The 19,373-nt window shown below is 44.1% G+C and overlaps 1 protein-coding gene across 1 annotated transcript; it reads right to left on the minus strand.

Moving 5' to 3' along the window:
- Positions 1 to 407: 407 nt before the first annotated feature.
- On the minus strand, positions 408 to 17,261 carry LOC145358914 (transmembrane protease serine 9-like). The gene is made up of 6 exons (XM_080213290.1): positions 17,120 to 17,261; positions 14,635 to 14,745; positions 13,336 to 13,501; positions 10,920 to 11,194; positions 6,710 to 6,846; positions 408 to 671 (listed from the first exon to the last, which is right to left on the minus strand). The coding sequence occupies exons 1-6, from the start codon at positions 17,259 to 17,261 to the stop codon at positions 408 to 410; spliced, it is 1,095 nt and encodes a 364-aa protein (XP_080069416.1).
- Positions 17,262 to 19,373: the final 2,112 nt, after the last annotated feature.

Raw genomic sequence — 19,373 nt, forward strand, 5'->3', positions numbered from 1 at the left:
AGCTAAAGATACTCAGCAAAAATTAGATGCAGGCCTTTAGGCCCAATAATTGGATCTTTCTACAACCAACATGTGGAGAAAATGCAAACCAATTTTAACTGTTGTTTATCCAAATAAGCTTTGCTGGATGTGGCCCATGCCAAGTGCCAGGATTTCTTGAATAGGCCCAATTTAAATAGAGTTTGACCCACCCCTGCTGCCTCCCCCTCTCCCGCCACTCGCACACTCTGCATAGTGATTGGAGATAGAATTTCCCTCAACAGACACACAAACACAAACATACCCACGGCACACACAGACACCTACACAAAACAGACAACCCTAAAGCATATATACACAGCGTCTTCAAATCAAGCTCAGTGATTAATCTGATCCGCGCCCCCCAGCCATACTCCCACAGCCAGTGTTCAGTGTGAATACCCACCGAATTGTGCGTTAGGGACAGTTATGCTTTGTTTAATTGAAGCAGCATGTTCCATACTGGCCTCTGAGAGAGGAGATATTACGTTGATGTGTGACATTACGCGCCGGGCCCAGTCCCGGATTGTGGTCACTCTTGTGTAGACTCCAGGTTTGTTTGGTTGGGCGCAGCCATCTCCCCAGCTCACAATACCAGCTAGGAACCATTTGCCCGGTGACTCCTCACAAACCAACGGGCCACCAGAGTCACCCTGAGATGAAGGGATACAGACCAGAAATTATTATCCATCCTAAAACATCCAGAACTTCCCAAACCGATTTCCGACGTGGCCCCACTTAACATCTAAAAATTAAAGTGACCTCCCCCCCATTGCATCTGCATGGCAGATGCAGTATAACGTGGATAAATATGAGGTTATCCACTTTAGTAGCAATAATAGGAAGACAGATTATTACTTGAATGGGTGTAAATTGAGAGAGGTGGATACTCAGTGAGGCTTTGGAGTCCTCATGCATTAGCCGCTGAAAGTAAGTGCACAGGTACAGCAGGCAGTAAAGAATGCAAATGGCTTTCATAACAAGAGGATTTGAGTATTGGGATGTTTTGCTGCAATTGTATAGGGCACACCTGGAGTATTGTGTGCAGTTTTGGTGTCCTTATTCAAGGAAGGATGTCTTTACTATAAAGGGAGTCCAGCAAAGGTTTACCAGGCTGATTCCTAGGATGGCAGGACTGTCATACAAGGAGGGACTAAGTCAGTTAGGATTATATTCACTGGAGTTTAGAAAAGTGAGAGGGGATTTCATAGAAACTTATAACATTCTAACAGGGTTAGACAGGGTTGAAACAATGTTCCCAATGGTGAGGGTGTCAAGAACTAGGGGTGCTTGTTTGAGGATAAGGGGTAAACCTTTTAGAACTGAGGTGAGGAGAAATTTCTTCACCCAGAGGGTGGTGAATGTGAGGAATTCACTACCATTGAATGTAGTTGAGGCCAAAATGTCGTCTGATTTCAAGTAGAAATTAGATGTAGGTCTTGGGGCTAAGAGGATCAAGGGATAGAGGGGAAGGGGGGGGATCAGGACATTGAATTCAATGATCAGCCATGATCATAATGAATGGTGGAGCGGGCTTGAAGGGCTGAATGGCCTATTCCTGGTTCTAGTTAAGTGAATCAAAAATAAATATGAATAACCTGCAATCTTAAGATGAGCTTCATCAACATGGTAGTAATCTGAACAAGTGACCAGTTCTTGGAAAGAATCCCTAGCAATGAGTTACATTGAGGACAGAAAAAATAATAGTTCTATGTAATAACCCTGTTATTAAGACAATTTAAACAAATCTCGACCAGCCCCTGTTGCAGCGTTTGAAGCTTTCAATGTTTTTTGCCAAAATATTTTAAATAATATATTTCATTTCAAAGAAACAACTGGTTACAGGCTATTCACGCCCAGTTGAGTGAAATATTATCCAGTTCATTGATCAGGACCTGATTTTATTCTGTACAATATTTAGATGAAGGGGACCAGTGTATCAAGAATCGCTGGTCCAGGGTGGTTTAAAGAAACAACATTCACTGCCTCAATGTCTCTACTTTGGTCAACTTTGATTACTTTGATTTGGATGGCACGGTGGCACAGTGGTTAGCATTGCTGCCTCACAACACCAGGGACCCGGGGTCTATCCCAGCCTTGGGTGACTCGGTTTGGAGTTTGCACATTCTACCCGCGTCTACGTTGGTTTCCTCCCACAGTCTAAAGATGTGCAAGTTAGGTGAATTGATCATGCTAAATTGTCTCTTAAGTGCCCAAAGATGTGTAGGATAGGTGGATTAACCACAGCAAATATGTGAGGTTGCAGTGTTAGGGCAGGGGAGAGGGCTTGGGTAAGATACTCTGTCAGAGAATCAGCGCAGACTCAATGGGCCGAATGACCTCTTCTGCATTGTAGAGATTCTATGAACTCTCTTTTGGGTTTTCTTTCCAAGGAGCAGCTGAAGGGATGAAATTGGAGAGAGCAATCTTTATCTTTTCTCCTTGATGAGATAACAGTGACATCAAGCAATGTCTGATCATCCGCCTAAACTTCACTTCCATCACTGCCATTTGAGGGTGGGGGGAGTGGAGGGGATGGCGTACCACAGGCATCTGAATCACTCATCCATTTTACACAATCCCATAATCTCAGGCCAAGACTAGGAGTTGGACACTGGTCAGTAGGAGAGAAAGGATTGTGTGAGGAACTGGAAAGGAAAGGAAATACTTGCATTTCCATAGACAATCTCAGGATGCCCCAAAGCCAATGAAATTCTTTACTCACTGTTGTGATGCAAGAAATGCAGCAGCTACTATGTGCAAAGCAAGCTCTCACAAACAGCAGTGTGATAATGACCAGATAATGTGTTCCTGTTTGTGATGTGGACTGAGGGAGAAATGTTACCCCAGACACCCTTTGTCAAATGAGTGCCATGCATTTATTTGGTGGGGCAGACAGGCCCTTGACATCTCATCTGAAAGAAAGCACCTCTGACAGTGCAGCACTGCCTCAGCACTGCACTGGAGTATCAGCTTTGTTTTTTTGTGGACTTTAAATCCACAATCTCTTGACTGAGGTGAGAGTGCAACCCATTGGGCCACGGCTGACACTGAAACAAAATGGCAAGTGGGAGAGCAAGGTTGATGGGAGGGGGGATAGATGACGGAAGACAGCAGATGTTGGGGGTGGCAGTGAGGGGGATTTATAAGAGGGGTCCATAGGACCATAGAAATTATACAGCACAGAAGGGAGCCATTTGGTCCATCTTGTCCATGCTGACCCAAAGACACCGAGGTGCCCTTTCTAATCCCATTTTCCTGCACATGGCCCATAATCTTGTAGTTTACAGTACTTAAGCTGCAGATCCAGCTACTTTTTAAACAAGTTTAGGGTCTCTGCCTCCACTACCCACCCAGGCAGCAAATTCCAGACACCGAACACCCTCTCCATGAAAAAGGTTTTCCTCATATTCCCCCTAATCCTTAGCTTGAATCTTTATCCCCTGGTTTTTGAACTCTCTGTCAAGGGAAACAGGTTCCTTCTGTCCACTCTATCTCTACCTCTCATTATTTTGTATATTTCAATCATGTCACCCCTCAGCCTTCTCTGTTCCAAGGAAAATAACCCCAATCTCTCTAATCTCTCCTAGTAGCTACAGTTCTCCAGCCCTGGCAACATTCTAGTAAATATTCTCTGCATTCTCTCCAGTGCAATTACATTCTTCCTGTAAAGTACTGACCAGCACCACACACAACACTCAAGTTGTGGCCTCACCAGTGTCTTATACAATTCTATCATTACATCCCTACTTTTGTATTCTGCACACTGCCAGTAAAGGAGAGCATTCCACATGCCTTCTTTACCACCTTATCTACCTGTATTGCTGCCTTTAGGGACCTGTGCACTTCGACACCAAGATCTCTCATTTCATCTACCCCTCTCAGTACATTCCTGTATATTGTGTTATTCCCTTTTACTGTTTGACCTCACATTTATCAGGGTTGAATTCCTTTTGCCACTTTCTTGCCCACTCCACCAACCCATTATATAATTTTGGAGCTTACAACTATCCTCTACACTATCCACAACATGCCCAATTATTGTGTCATCTGCAAATTTTCCAGACAGTTTCCCCAACATTCAAGTCCAAGTCATTAATACATAAAACAAACAGCAGGAGTCCCAACACTGAGCTCTGTGGATTAGCACTTGATGTGGAGATGCCGGCGTTGGACTGGGGTAAACACAGTAAGAAGTCTCACAACACCAGGTTAAAGTCCAATGGAATAATTTGATAGTAAACACCACTAGCTTTCGGAATGCCGTTCCTTCGTCAGGTGAGTGGAGAGTTCTGATCACAAATAGGGCATATAATGGCACACAGTTTACAGAATACTCATTAGAATGTGAGTCTTTACAGCTAATCTGCTATTTAAGTCTTAAAGGTGCAGACAATGTGAGTGGAGATAGCATTAAGCATAGGTTAAAGAGATGTGTATTATCTCCAGACAGGACAGTAAGTGAGATGTTGCAAGTTCAGGCAAGTCATGGGGGTTACAGATAGTGTGACATGAACCCAAGATCCCGATTGAGGCCGTCCTCATGTGTGCAGAACTTGGCTATCAGTTTCTGCTCAGCGACTCTGCTATCATATGTCATGAAGGCCGCCTTAGAGAACATTTACCCAAAGATCAGAGGCCGAATGCCCATGACTGCTGAAGTGTTCGCCAACAGGAAGGGAACAGTCTTGCCTGGTGATTGTCAAGCAGTGTTCATTCATCCGTTGTCATAGCGTCTGCATAGTCTCCCCCACAGTCCGCAGCAAACTATCCAGCCTTCAGGAGAACAGTGACCACAACACCATACAACCCGGCCACAGCAACCTCTGCAAGACGTGCCGGATCATTGACACAGATGCCATCATCTCACTTGAGAACACCATCCACCAGGTACACGGCACATACTCTTGCAACTCGGCCAACATTGTCTACCTGATAGCTGCAGGAAAGGATGTCCCAAAGCATGGTACACTGGGGAGACCATGCAGATGCTATGACAACAGATCAATGAACACCGCTTGACAATCACCAGGCAAGACTGTTCCCTTCCTGTTGGCCATGAACACTTCAGCGGTCATGGGCAGTCAGCCTCTGATCTTTGGGTAAACGTTCTCGAAGGTGGCCTTCACGACATACAACAGCGCAGTTGCTGAGCAGAAACTGATGACCAAGTTCCACACACATGAGAACGGCCTCAACCGGGATCTTGGGTTCATGTCACACTATCTGTAACCCCCATCACTGGCCTGAACTTGCAACATCTCACTTACTCTCCTGTCTGGAGACAATACACATCTCTTCAACCTATGTCTAATGCTATCTCCACTCACATTGTCTGCATCTTTAAGACTTGAATAGCAGTTTAGCTGTAAAGATTCACATCCTAATCAGTATTCTGTAAACCGTGTGTGCCTTTATATGCCCTGTTTGTGATCAGAACTCTTCACTCACCTGACGAAGGAACAGCATTCTGAAAACTAGTGGCGTTTACTACCAAATAAACCTGTTGGACTTTATCCTGGTGTTGTGAGACTTCTTACTGTGATTACCACTTGAAACAGCTTTCCATTCACAAGGGCAGCCATTAACCATTGCCCTTTGTTTCCTGTTACTAAGCTAACTTTGGATCCAATTCGCTACAATACCCTGCATCCCATGGGTTTTTACTTTTTTGATCAGTCTGCCATGTGGAACCTTGTCAAATGCTTTTCTAAGATCTATATAGACAACATACACAGCACAATCCTCACAGGTCTTCCTTGTCACTTCCTCAAATAATTCAATCAAATTTGTCAGGCATGACCCTCCCTTAAAGCCATGCTGACCACCTGTCACTAACCCATGAAGATGGGATTAGAAAGGACATCTGGGTGTCTTTGAGTCAGCATGGATAAGATGGACCAAATGGCCCCCCTTCTGTGCCGTATCATTTCTATGGTCCTATGGAACCCATCTTATAATTCTCCCTCACCCTTGCTCCCAACATTTATCCCCCTTCCCATCAGCCGTGCTCTCCCACCGTCCATTTTGTTCCAGTGTCAGCCGTGGCCCAGTGGGTTGCATTCTCACCTCAGTCAAGAGATTGCACGTTTAAAGTCCACAAAAAAACACAAAGCTGTCACTCCACTTACTAAGTGACAATTTATCTGATCTCTCAGGATTGAGTCTAATAATTTGCCCACTGCTGATGTAAGACGATAATTAATTGGCATGTCCTTCCCACCCTTCGATGGGGTAAGTGTGTGATAGTGGGAGAGGGGGTCAGATAGGAGATGTTGAGAGGAGGTAGCTAGTAGAAGGGGAATATTTCAATACTTACCAAAATAATTGAAGGTGATGTTGTTTGTGAAGTGTAACTAAATTAAGATTGGTTGTAGTCTGTACAAATCAGATTTAGTTGGCTAGATACACATGTATTTGCAAGTGACATTACAAACACTCAAATTCATTACATTGAAGATGCTTGCTACTAGTGAGAAATGCTCGTCTGATCAGACTGGGCTGGATTCAGCTCCTGGTCCCAAAGGTGCAAGGGGATGATTGGCCCTGGTCATCTCAAGGGCTCAACTTTGGATTGACAAATCCACACATGCAGTTAATAAACCACCCTGGTGGCAAAACCAAAAGAAACACATTTGGGATGGGAGCAGAACTTGGGAAGATGCTGTCTTGAATTGGTCACGTTACTGACCTGGCAGGAATCCACTTTGCCAGACATGAATCCAGCGCACATCATTTGTGGAGTTATTGAATTGTGGTAGAGTTTGACACATTTGCGTTGATCGAAGATCTGAACAGTGGCTTTCTGTAGCATGATGGGTAAAGAATCTGCCATGGAAATAGAAGAATAAAGAAAAGGGGTGTGAGCTATGCAACATCACTAATTTAACAGCCATCACGCCATTAATATACATACAGAATTTGACATCTGCCTGGGAATTTCTAAGGTCAAGTACGGGTCCTTTATAAACTGTTCTAGGCTCTAAACTGGTCACTGCAATGGGCCACAAATCCCAAATTGTACCATTTGACAGAATGGAAAGGCCACCCTTCATTTCATCGGTGCTTTCTGGGTAGGAAAATGTCATATGGTCCTGCTTGTACTCATAAATAAACCTGTATAGTTATATTACAAGAAAGAGGGTGGTTAAAAGCAATGTGGGCCTCTTCAAACTCAAACTACATGGGAAAATAAGAGAATAACCTAAATGTTAAACAATTACTTTGCTCAGTTTTTAAAGAAGTGCAAGAAGACAATGGGGCAATTCAATGAAAAAAATTCTAAGTCCAGAACCAGCGTGAAAATAGGGTGTTTCTGATCTGTATTTTGGGCGAGTCCAAATCTTAAGGAATTAGATTTAAAAACTACCCTCAAAAACTGTTTCTCATCAGTGGGGGAAGGGTAGGGGTGGGTCTCATCGCCCAAATAGTGGCTGATAGCAGCAGAGTTCACCACTGCGTATGTGCAGGTCTCTCTGTACTGAGAGCAGCAGTGACCTGTCACTCAGCTCCTGCTGCTCTCAGCCAGTCTCCATGTCTGAAACGCGACAACCCCCCCCACTGCTACAGCAGGGGCCCGCAGCCTATTGTGACCAACCCCCATCTCCCCCGCCTCCTCGCCGATCCCCCAGACAGATCTATTGAGGCAGCTTTACAAAATGCTGACTAGATGACATCTGGAATACTGTGAGCAGTTCAGGACACCACAACATAGAAAGGATATACTGACCTTGGAGGGAGTCCAAAACAGATTAGCTCCAATAAAACTGGATGCCAAGGGTTAAACTACACTTAAGAACATAAGAAATAGGAGCAGGAGTAGGCCACCTAGCCCCTTGAGCCTGCCCCGCCATTCAATAAGATCATGGCTGATCTGAAGTGGATCAGTTCCACTTACCCGCCTGCTCCCCATAACCCTTAATTCCCTTATCGATCAGAAATCTATCCACCCGTGACTTAAACATATTCAACGAGATCGCCTCCACCACTTCAGTGGGCTGAGAATTCCAGAGATTCACCACCCTCTGAGAGAAGAAGTTCCTCCTCAACTCTGTTCTAAACTGCCCTCCTCTTATTTTGAGGCTGTGCCCTCTAGTTCTGGTTTCCTTTCTAAGTGGAAAGAATCTCTCTACCTTTACCCTATCTAGCCCCTTCATTATCTTGTAAGTCTGTATAAGATCCCCCCTCAGCCTTCTAAACTCCAACGAGTACAGGCCCAAACTACTCAACCCCTCCTCATAAGCTAACCCCCTCATCTCCGGTATCAGCCTGGTGAACCTTCTCTGTACTCGCTCCAAGGCCAATATATCCTTTCACAAATAAGGGGACCAAAACTGCACACAGTACTCCAGTTGCGGCCTCACCAGTACCCTGTACAGTTGCAGCAAGACCTCCCTACTTCTATATTCTATCCGCCTTGCCATAAAGGCCAACATTCCATTCGCCTTCTTGATCACCTGCTGCACCTGCAGACTGAGTTTTTGCGATTCATGCACAAGGACCCCCAGTAGCATGCTGCAACTTTAAATAATATTCCATCCTACTATTATTTCTTCCAAAGTGGATCACTTCACATTTGCTAACGTTATACTCCATCTGCCAGGTCCTCGCCCACTCACTCAGCCTATCCAAATCTCTCCGCAGACCTTCCGCGTCCTCCATGCAATTCACTTTTCCACTCATCTTCTTGTCATCAGCAAACTTTGTTACCCTACACTCAGCCCCCTCCTCCAGATCAGCTATGTATATGAATAAAGCAATATATATGTATATGACTAAAGCAATATATATAAAGCAGTATATGATCATCTATATATTAGACTAAAGCAATATATTGCAGATGCTGGAGATCTGACATAGAAACAAAAACTGCTGGAAATATTCAGCAGCTCAGATACCTGTGGAGAGAGAAATAGGATTAACCTTTTGGTCAACTCTGTTTCTAATACACAGACAGGTGCTGCATTCCCTGGTGATTTATGAATGGGAATTGATAGGTTCTCCTATTTCTGCTGCTTGGTGAGTCCAAGACAAGGAACCAGTCTGAAAGATAAAGGCCGGCCCTTCAGGAGGGAAATTAGGAAAAATTTCTATATATTAAAGGTTGATAGAAATTTGGATTGCTCTTCAATGAATGGTAATTGTTACTTCCAAACCTGAGATTGATAGATTTTTGTTAAACAAAGGGATTAAGTGATATGAGGCAATGGAGTTACGATACAGATCAGCCACAATCCCATTGAAGAGCAGAACAGGATGAGGCAAAATGGCCTCACCTTGTTCCTACAGTTCTGTTTTACTTATTACAAAGACTAAACATGAATTTGATCTTTTAAAGTAAGTTGTGAAATGCTGCCAAATGGATGAAGTCTGTCAAATGTAGTGACCAGCAGAATTCAAGATTCAACAATTCAATACAATCTCAAGATGGCACCGGGGCGAGGTGACTTCTTGCACCCTGTGCCCAGCATAACTTCTAATTCTATCTTTTACTCTCGTTCTATACTTCTAAAACTTCATTCTAACTCATTTACGTTCTGCACACTCTTGTTTCCTTCTCTATGTACGGTATGCTTTGTCTGTATAGCGCAAGAAACAATACTTTTCCCTAATACATGTGGTAATAATAAGTTAAATCAAATCAAATAAAATTTCATGAAGATCCGCCCCGTTCAGGTACTGAGAAGGTTATTTCAATTGCGAGATCAAGGGATGAGAGCAAGCAAGCAGAACAAAGGACAACGGGCAGATTACGCTGGAAGATAGTAAGGGCCACTGCTCAATGTAATGCACAACTTCAGAATATGGAGTAGGTCCTGGGGTAACATAGAGATAACATATCAGCAACCCAGGATCAGGCATCATCATTGCTGTGCTGCACCTCATCAAGTAGCACTGCTTCTATCAATGAGTAGCACGTCATTCAATCTAACATGTTACTGAGTGTCATGATTTAAATTGCACAATGATAAATGCGGGGTTCCCAAGGTTACAAAGCTTCTGTAGTACGTGTATCAACATTAAACAGAGGGAGAGCAGCAAAATAGCAGAAATTCCAGAGGAAAGCACTGCAGAGGAACAGCACCAAATCCTTCCATTTAATGGAATTGCTCCATAGGTCCAGCGTCCAACCTCTCTCAAGTTCTTGGAACATCCCTATCAAGATTTACTAGGATGCTACTGGGACTTGATGGTTTGGGTTATAAGGAGAAGCTGGATAGACTGGGACTTTTTTTCCCTGGAGTGTAGGAGGCCTGGGGTGATCTTATAGACATCTATAAAATAATGAGGGGCATAGATCAGCTAGATAGTCAACATCTTTTTCCAAAGGTAGAGGAGTCTAAAACTAGAAGGCATAGGTTTAAGGTGAGAGGGGAGAGATACAAAAGGGCCAGAGGGGCATTTTTATTCATACAGAGGGTGGTGAGTGTCTGGAACAAGCTGCCAGAGGTAGTAGTAGAGGTGGGTACAATTTTGTCTTTTAAAAAGCATTTAGATAGTTACATGGATAAGATGGGTATAGAGGAATATGGGCCAAATGTGGGCAATTACATAAGAACATAAGAACATAAGAAATAGGGACTAGCTTAGTGATAAAAACTAGGTGGTATGGACAAGTTGGACCATTGGGTCTGTTTCCATGCTGTAAACCTTTTTGACTCTATGACATATGCTCAGTTATTGGCTAAACAAAGGAGGAAAGGCAGTTCTGTGTGCGAGATGTGTGGAACTATTTGATCACTGTACTACCTTGGAGACCAACTGAAAGGTACTACAGTGCTTATCTCATTCTGGAAACAATGCCCGATGCAGATTTACAAGTTGAGGGTCCATAATTTTTTTTGAGTTTCTTTTTTTAAAAACACAGATATGAGCAGCCATATAATAAATTTGCTCCATACTATTACTCTGACTCAGTACTCCCCATCCTGTGATGGTGCAATTCTTTCCTGTGGGGAAAATGTGAGTGGGCGAAGGTAGACACACGGGCTGGATAGACTTGGAGAATGATACAGGGCTGGTTAACTCCAGCAGAACCACATCATTGTTTAGTGTAGATTGCTGAAATAAGGGGTGAACAATGATCCTCTTCAATTTCCTTTTCACTGCTACAGAGCTTTGATCATCTCTACGTGAAGTTCCAAGGATCACCTCCCAATTTTTTGGGTCTGGCAAGCTGCAAAAAACCAAAACAGAAAGATTATTCTTGGGTCTCCATTCTTCATTTATTAGAGATGAACAATTTTTATTATTTTTTCACCTGAGGTCATTGAATCTCAATGGCACATGGGTGTGTATGGATGTTGATTACCACTGGGGTGCAGATTCCCGTGCAGCAATTCCCACTGGAGTATAGCTCCCTAATAATTCCCACGAAGGTACAGATTAGAAGATTGAGAGGTGACCTTATTGAAATCTATACGATCCTGACAGAACTTGAAACAGTGGATGCCGAAAGGATGTTTCCTCTTGTGGGAGAGAGAGAACTAAAGGCTATAGATTATAAATAAGGGTCTCCGTTTTAAAATGGAGATGAGAGTCCAAAATGTGTGGGTTAGATTGATTGGCCATGCTAAATTGACCCTAGTGTCGGGGGGATTAACAGGGTAAATGTGTGCGGTTTTGGGAATGAGGCCTGGATGGGATTGTGGTCAATACAGCCTTGATGGGCTGATTGGCCTCTTTCTGTACTGTAGGGATTCTATGATTCTATGAGAATAAATGTTTTCTCTCAGAGGGTCATGAGTCTGCAGAGCTCACTTGTCTAGAGAGAGTTGGCAGCAGGGTCACTGAATATTTTTAAGGCTGACTTAGATAGATTCTTGATTGACAAGGGAGTCAAGGGTATAAGGGGTAGGAAACAGAGTAAAGTTCAGGCTGTGATCAGATCAACCATGATCTTACTGAATGGTGGAGCAAGCTTGAGGCCTGAATGGCTTACTCCTTCTCCTAATTTGTATGTTTGTATAACTGTTTGAATGTAGATTCCTGGATAGTATGCCCACAGGAGTATTGTTCCACAGGAGGTAAATTCTACTGGGGTGCAATTGCCTATCCACTCACTTTCTCTGAGATAAGCATTCTGCTGGTGTCACCTGCCCTCTGGTACCTCACCATTAGAACATAAGAACTCGGAGCAGGAGTAGGTCATCTGGTCCTTCGAGCCTCCTCCACCATTCAATAAGATCATGGCTGATCTTCTTGTGGACTCAGCTCCACTGACCCGCCCATTCATCATCACCCTTAATTCCTTTACTGCTCAAAAATGTATCTATCCTTGTCTTAAAAACATTCAATGAGGTAGCCTCAACTGCTTCACTGGGCAGAGAATTCCACAGATTCACAACCCTTTGTGTGAAGAAGTTCCTCCTCAACTCAGTCCTAAACCTGCTCCCCCTTATTTTGAGGCCATGTCCTCTAGTTTTAGTTTCACCTGCCAATGGAAACAACTTCCCCGCTTCTATCTTATATATTCCCTTCATAATCTTATGTTTTTATAAGATCTCCCCTCATTCTTCTGAATTCCAATGAGTATAGCCCCAGTCTACTCAGTCTCGCCTTATAAGCTAACCCTCTCAAAAACCATGTAGTCATTCACCTAGATGATTCGTGTCAGGCAGATATTCACAGCCGAATCCTTCCTGACTTCAACATTTCCAGCAAGACTGAATGAACACTAATCTGGAACAAGAACCCAAGTTAACCTTCTCCTCCATACTATTGGATGGCAGATATTAATACAGATCCTCTGCGACTCTCTGATCTCTGTGGCTCAGAATTATGCAGAGAAAGTCTGAATCTCAGGGTTATCTTGCATTCATGCTTGTTACCTGACAGTTTTCACAGAATCATAGAATCTACAATGCACAAGGAGGCTATTTTGGCCCATTAAGCCCTGCACCAGCAACAATCCCACCCAGGCCCCATCCTTGTAACCCCATGTATTTGCCACTGACACTAAGGGTCAATTTAGCATGGCCAATCAACCCGACCTACACACCTTTGGACCGTGGGAGGAAACCAGAGCACCCAGAGGAAACTCACCTAGGCATGGGGAGAAAGTGCAAACTCCACACAGGCAGTCGACCCAAGGCCGCAATTGAACCTGGGTTCCTGGAGCTGTGAGGCGGCAGTGCCACCACACTGCCCAACATCTTTGCAACTTTACCCGATGAACCATTGGGAGCTTGAGGCATCAAAAATAACGTGTGAAATGTCAGTCAGGGGAAGCAGATTGGGATCATCTGGTGCTTATGGTCAGGAAATGTCTGTTTTCAGTCAACAAAAGCTGATCCACCTGCGCGTAGAATGACTTACCTCACAAAACAATGAGCTGCTGAAATCAACCATGTGTTCGTCACGACTGTAGCCCCACAGTCGTGACCAAATCCAACTATAATTAGACTGACTTGCCACGGCCACTCCTCAATAGTAGCTGTTTTGCCTCCCACAATTCTGTTCGAGATCAAGGGGGTACCACAGCCTGAAAAAGAAGCCACACAAGATGTTCAAAACCAAACATCTAACTGTCCACAGTTGAAGCAGAAAAAGGCTACATCCTGAGTGCTCTTTTAAATATGGATGGGATAGTCTAGGCTAGGAAAGATGTCCCAGGTGTATCACATGGATCCCCAGCATTGCCAGTGTGGCCTTTGGCAGAAAATGCATCAGGAGCCAATCTGCTGACATCAGATTCTTCCTGACAGAAGCCATGGTGAATCTACGATGCGTGAGCTTTCACGTCCACCTGACCCTGTGACATCCCTGTCCCGGGAGTGTTTGACAGGACAGTGCAGAGAGAGTTTTACCCTATCTTTAACTTACGTTGTACCTCAGGGCATGTTTGATATTAGCAACGAGTGGAGGGAGCTGCTGGCTCAGTGGAATTGTGGTTAAGACAGCGGCAAGAACCTGAATCTGGCAGCCTTACCCATACTTCATTTAATTAGATAGCAGCCTGGAAGAAGGGCACCAAGGAATGTGTTTCTTCTAATTCTTAACACACGTACAATATGCGACAAAAGCATAAAGTTTTTGAAAAAGATACTGCTATTACGTAGCCTGGAGTCAAAATAAAATTCTTCAGGCAAAATGTCATGTTGAAGGATTCAAGGAACAGTACCTCAGCCTCAGTTCAAAGCCAGCACTGATCTACCCTATTGCATATTGTTGTTTAAAGTATAAAGTTTACTAGTGTCATAAGTAGGCTTACATTAACACCGCAATGAAGTAACTGTGAAAATCCCCTAATCACCACACTCCGGTGCCTGATCGGGTACGCTGAGGGAGAAGTTAGCATTGCCAATGCACCTACCCAACACGTCTTTCAGACTGGGGAGGAAAACCGGAGCACTTGGAGGAAATCCACACAGACAAAAGAGAACGTACAGACTCCGCACAGGTAATGACCCAAGCCTGAAATTGAACCCGGGTCCCCAGCACTGTGAGGTATCCGTGCCAACCACTGGTTCATTGTACAGGTGAGAATGAATGAATAAAGTCTCCATAATCCAGTCTAAACAGTAGAATGGCCTTAATTGTATTAGCATGTTTAAATGTGTAAACACCTGTCAGTGTATGGTCTCCATGGAAACCTGACCTTCAATTAAAACTTACCACACCCCATCTCATCCGACTTGTCCAAGCAATCATTTGTTTTGTCACATTCCGGGTTGGATTTTTTGAGGCATTGCCCATTTTTGCAGACATAGTTCCCAGCTGAGCAGCCTGTTGTATTATAAAGAACAACACATCAGTGCCGTGTATGTAATGTTCCCTCAAACCTAACAGGGCTGAGATTTATATAGGAATGGACCTTTGGAGGTCTTTTAGATGCAACAGAAACTAGAAGGAAAAAAAGATTAGGAAATTAAAAACAGCAGATACATATGGGGGTGATGATGATGTAGCAGTAATGTCACTGAATTAGTAATCCAGAGACCCAGGTTAATGTTTTGAAGGCCGAGGTTCAAATTCAAACACAGCAGCTTTTCAAATTTGAATACAATGAATAACAAATCTGGAGTGTAAAGCTAGTCTCAATATTGGTGCCATGTAACTATCACTGATTGTCATAAAGACCCATCTGGTTTTCTAATGTCTTTTAGAGAAGGAAATCTGCCGTCCTTACCCAGTCTGGCCTACATATGACTCCAAACCCACAGCAATGTGGTGATACTTAACTGCCCTCTGAAATGACCTACCACGCCACTCAGCTGTACCAAACTGCCACAGCAAAAGTAAAAAAAGGGATAAAAGCATTTGGTCTTTTGGCTAAGATTGAGTATCAGATCAAGCCCCAGATGGGGTGCAATGCCTTACCTTGCCAGCTTGGACCTTGTTTGTCTCTCTGTGGGAACCTTGAACTGATTTTGAACTTGGTTTTTGGAGCAAGTGAGGAATGGATTTGGATTTGCCCAGTCCATTCAGAGCAATGACTTTGGAACTTTAAAGATAGAGTAATTTAAGAAAAATAAACAATTAAATAAAACTGAATAGCCACCCAACTCTGACTTAGGCATCAGAAATTACAATGGCACACCCCGCCATATTGACCCTGCAAAGTCCTGCTCACTAACATCTGGGGGCTTGTGCCAAAAATATCTCACTGATTGGGTCAAACAACAGGCTGACTTCGCCAGACACAAATTGTCTCATTGTGTGAACGATGCACCAGGCACCATTATCACCAGCCCTGGGTATGGCTTGTCCCACTGGAAGGGCAGACCCAGCACAGATTGATATACAGTCAGGAGGGATTTGCCCTGAGAGTCTTCAACATTGACTGCTGACCAATAAAGTCTCATGACATAAGGTCAAACATGGGCAAGGAAACCTTCTGCTGATTGCCAAGTACTATCCCCCCTCAGCTGATGGATCAGTCCTCCTCTATGTTGAAATCACCTGGAGGAAACACTGAGGATGGCAAGAGTATAGAATAAGCTCTGGTTGGGGACCTCAATGTCCATTACCAGGAATGACTCGATATCTACACTACCAAACTGGGCTTGTTGCAGGTATCATGGTCTTTGTGAAGACAAAGTCCTATCTTCACATTGAGGATATGCTCCATTGTGCTGTGTGGCATTACCACCATGTTCAATGAGATAGATTCAGAACAGATCTAACTGCTCAAAACTGGGAATCCATGAGGTGCTGTGGGCAAAAGCAAAAGCAGAATTGTACGCAACCACAACCTGTAACCACATGGCCCAGCATAGCCCACACTCTATCATCATCATCAAGCCAGGGGACCAACACTGGTTCAATGAGAGAGCATACCAGAAGCAGTACGAGGCATACCTAAAAATGAGGTGGTAACTTGATGAATTTACAACACAGGAAGTCATGTATGCCAAACAGCTCAAAGAGCATGCAATAAACAGAGCTAAGCAATCACACAACCAATGGATCAGATCTAAACTCTGCAATCCTATAACATGTTGCTCTGAATGGTGCTGGACAATTAAACCATTAACAAGAGAAGGCGGTTCCACAAATGTCCCCATCCTCAAAAGACCTCTAAAAGTCCAAGCACATCAGTGTAAAAGAGACAAGGCTGAGACATTTTCAACCACCTTCAGCCAGAAATGCCAAGTAGATGATTCATTTCAGCCTTTCTGGAGGTCCCCAGCGTCACAGATGCCAGCCTTCAGCCAACTCAATTCACTCCACATATCAAGAAATATCTGAAGGCATTGATACTATGGGCCCTGATAATATCCTGCCAATAGCACTGAAGACTTACACTCCAGAACTTGTCATGCCATGAACCAAGCTGTTCCCAACACAGCTACAATGTTGGCATCTGCCCAACAATGTGGAAATTGGAGGAAAGTCATTAATGAAGTAGCTGAAGATGGTTGGGTGTGGGACCCCTACCATCCCACAATCCTACGGCTGAGATGATTGGCCCCCAACAGCCACAAACATCTTATTTTTTGCTTGAATGTTCTGTCCATAGAAGGTGCCATTGTCAGTGCTATCAAACAACACTTACTCCATAAAAGGCAGGACAAATCCACCCCAGCCAATTACCGCTCCATCACTCTACTCTCAATCAGCCAAGGTGCCATTGTCAGTGCTATCAAACAACACTTACTCAGCATTAACCTGCTCATTGATGGTTGGATTTGGCTTCTGCCAGCATCACCTGGTTCCTGACCTTCAACAGAAGCCTTGGTCCAAACTTGGACAAAATGGCTGAAAGCTAGAGGTGAGGTGACAGTGACCTTTGACATCATTATTTGACTGAGTGTGGCATAAGGAGATATGGCAAAATTGAAATCAATGGGAATCAGGGGTGGGTGGGGAGGGGGCAGGAATTTTCCTTTGCTTGGAGTCATACCTAGCAAAAAGGAAGGTGGTTGATGGTTGTTGGAGGCCATAGTCTCAGCCCAAGGACATCATTGTGGGATGGCAGGGGTCCTAGACACAACCATCTTCAGTTACTTCATTAATGACTTCCCCCATCATGAGGCCAGAAGTGGGAATATTTGCTGTGACTGCAGGATGTTCAGTATCATTCACAACAGATATAAAGCAATCAGCGTTCATATGCAGCAAGACCTAGACAACATTCATTTGCCTTTCTTGGTCTTTGTTTTGCTTTTTGAATCATTTACAACTAGACTGACCCCTTTCCTCACCGGGTTTCATCTTGTTTTTCACATTTTTTCCAAATCATGAATATAAATAGGAGTTAAGAACTGGCATTCCAAATTTCCCCTCCAGGGTTTGGGATGCCCCTCACATTGAACATCAGCAGTATTCATAACACCAGGCATTTGTCTTCTGCATCTGATCTAATGGGAATAGTGTATTCCGGTGGTGGGACCTCCTCGTAAGGGAGGAGCAGGAGGGAGATGAGGCCAGGTGAGCAAAGGCAGTATCCCAGGGAGAGATCTTTAAGAGGAAAGGCACAAGCTCAGTCAGTGCAGGGTCAGCAGTGAAGCCAAGCTGGGAGGAGTCACAGAAGATGCCACTACCCAGTGGCTAGAGTGCACAGGCAACACTCCAAATGTCCGAGGACCAGAACAGTAGATGCTACAGCACTCCAGGGGTACAGTAACAGCAATATATCACACAATAGGTCTGGATATGAACTCCAATTGTGTGGTTGGACCCCCTATGCCAGTGGTTTTGATGGTCACAATGGTCCTCAGTTTCTTTCAGGGCTCAGTGGAGGATTTGTGTGCTGTGCCTCAATCAGCAGCACACAACTGCATTAAGCTGGTGACTGTTGCTACATTCATACATGTCAGCACATTCATCCATTACTGGACAGACAAGGGCAGCCAGGCAGAGAGAGCACAAGGCTGTGACAATGGCTGTGTTCTCCAGCATCCAGGATGTAAGAGATTACAGGCGTGCGGCCAAAGTACCAACAGATGAGCCGGGTGCTTTGTTAACAGAAAGGGGTCCACTCAATGAAAGTTCTGTTGGTCTGTGACCACAGGGTATCTTTCTACAAACTTGTGCCCCATACCATGGGAGCTCACACGTTGTTTGTATCTTATGGCACTCACAGGTATTAAGGATGTTTGTGGCTCCTGCGAGATTGGGTGGCTGGCTCCTGGCGACAAGGGCTATCCCTTGAAGAGGTAGCTGATGACATTTTCCAGTCACCCAAAAACTGAGGCTGAGGAGAAGTACAAAAGGAGCCATGTCTCCACAAGTGTGGAGACGACCACTGGGCTGTTCAAGTCGTGCTTCAGATATCTGGAGAGATCAGGGAGAGCTTTGCAATATCCTCCAGAACATGTTTCCTTTATTGCTCTGCCAGGCTGCAGCCTGTCCAGTCTAACTCTGGTAAGGGAATAGCCAGTGCACAGACAGTGAACTGCCACCCAGTAAGAAAGCACTGCTCTTCTTCCCGGAGACAAACAGAAATCTTAAGGTACTGTAATCAGAAACTTTCAAATTGACTTAATGTAAGTGGTTGCCATCTTAAATGTGGATATTCTAAGTGGGAAAACTATAATAAAACATATCATTGTTATAATTGGAATTAGGCTCAGCAGGTTTAATAGTGTTCCATTTGAGCGCTTCTTGGCTTATACAGCATGCAATCTCCATCTGTACACATGGTATTAAAATGGGTTTTCAAGAGATGTGCCATTCATCTAACTGGCCAATATCTGATGAAAGGTCATCCATACTCAAAACGTTGGCTCTATTCTCTCTCCACAGATGCTGTCACACCTGTAGAGATTTTCCAGCGTTTTTCTGGTCAATGTCAGCTCTTGGAATTCTAAAATCCCACTTACAAAAGTTGGCTAACTCAGTATAAAAGCAACTCCTCAGTGTGAAGATGCTCAGCAAATGCTTCGTGGAGTAATCTGGAAGATTAATTG

Source organism: Carcharhinus amblyrhynchos, chromosome 26, assembly GCF_965287045.1.
Source record: "Carcharhinus amblyrhynchos chromosome 26, sCarAmb.v2.hapA, whole genome shotgun sequence".
Taxonomy (NCBI): Eukaryota; Metazoa; Chordata; class Chondrichthyes; order Carcharhiniformes; family Carcharhinidae; genus Carcharhinus; species Carcharhinus amblyrhynchos.

Coding starts and splice junctions, on each gene's coding strand:
- LOC145358914 (XM_080213290.1), bottom strand. CDS start 17,261: ATGATGTCAAAGGTCACTGTCACCTCACCTCTAGCTTTCAGCCATTTT. Junction 14,746..17,119: donor AATGAGCAGGTTAATGCTGA/GTAAGTGTTGTT, acceptor ATAATACAACAG/GCTGCTCAGCTGGGAACTAT. Junction 6,847..10,919: donor AGTACTGAGTCAGAGTAATA/GTATGGAGCAAA, acceptor TTTCCATGGCAG/ATTCTTTACCCATCATGCTA.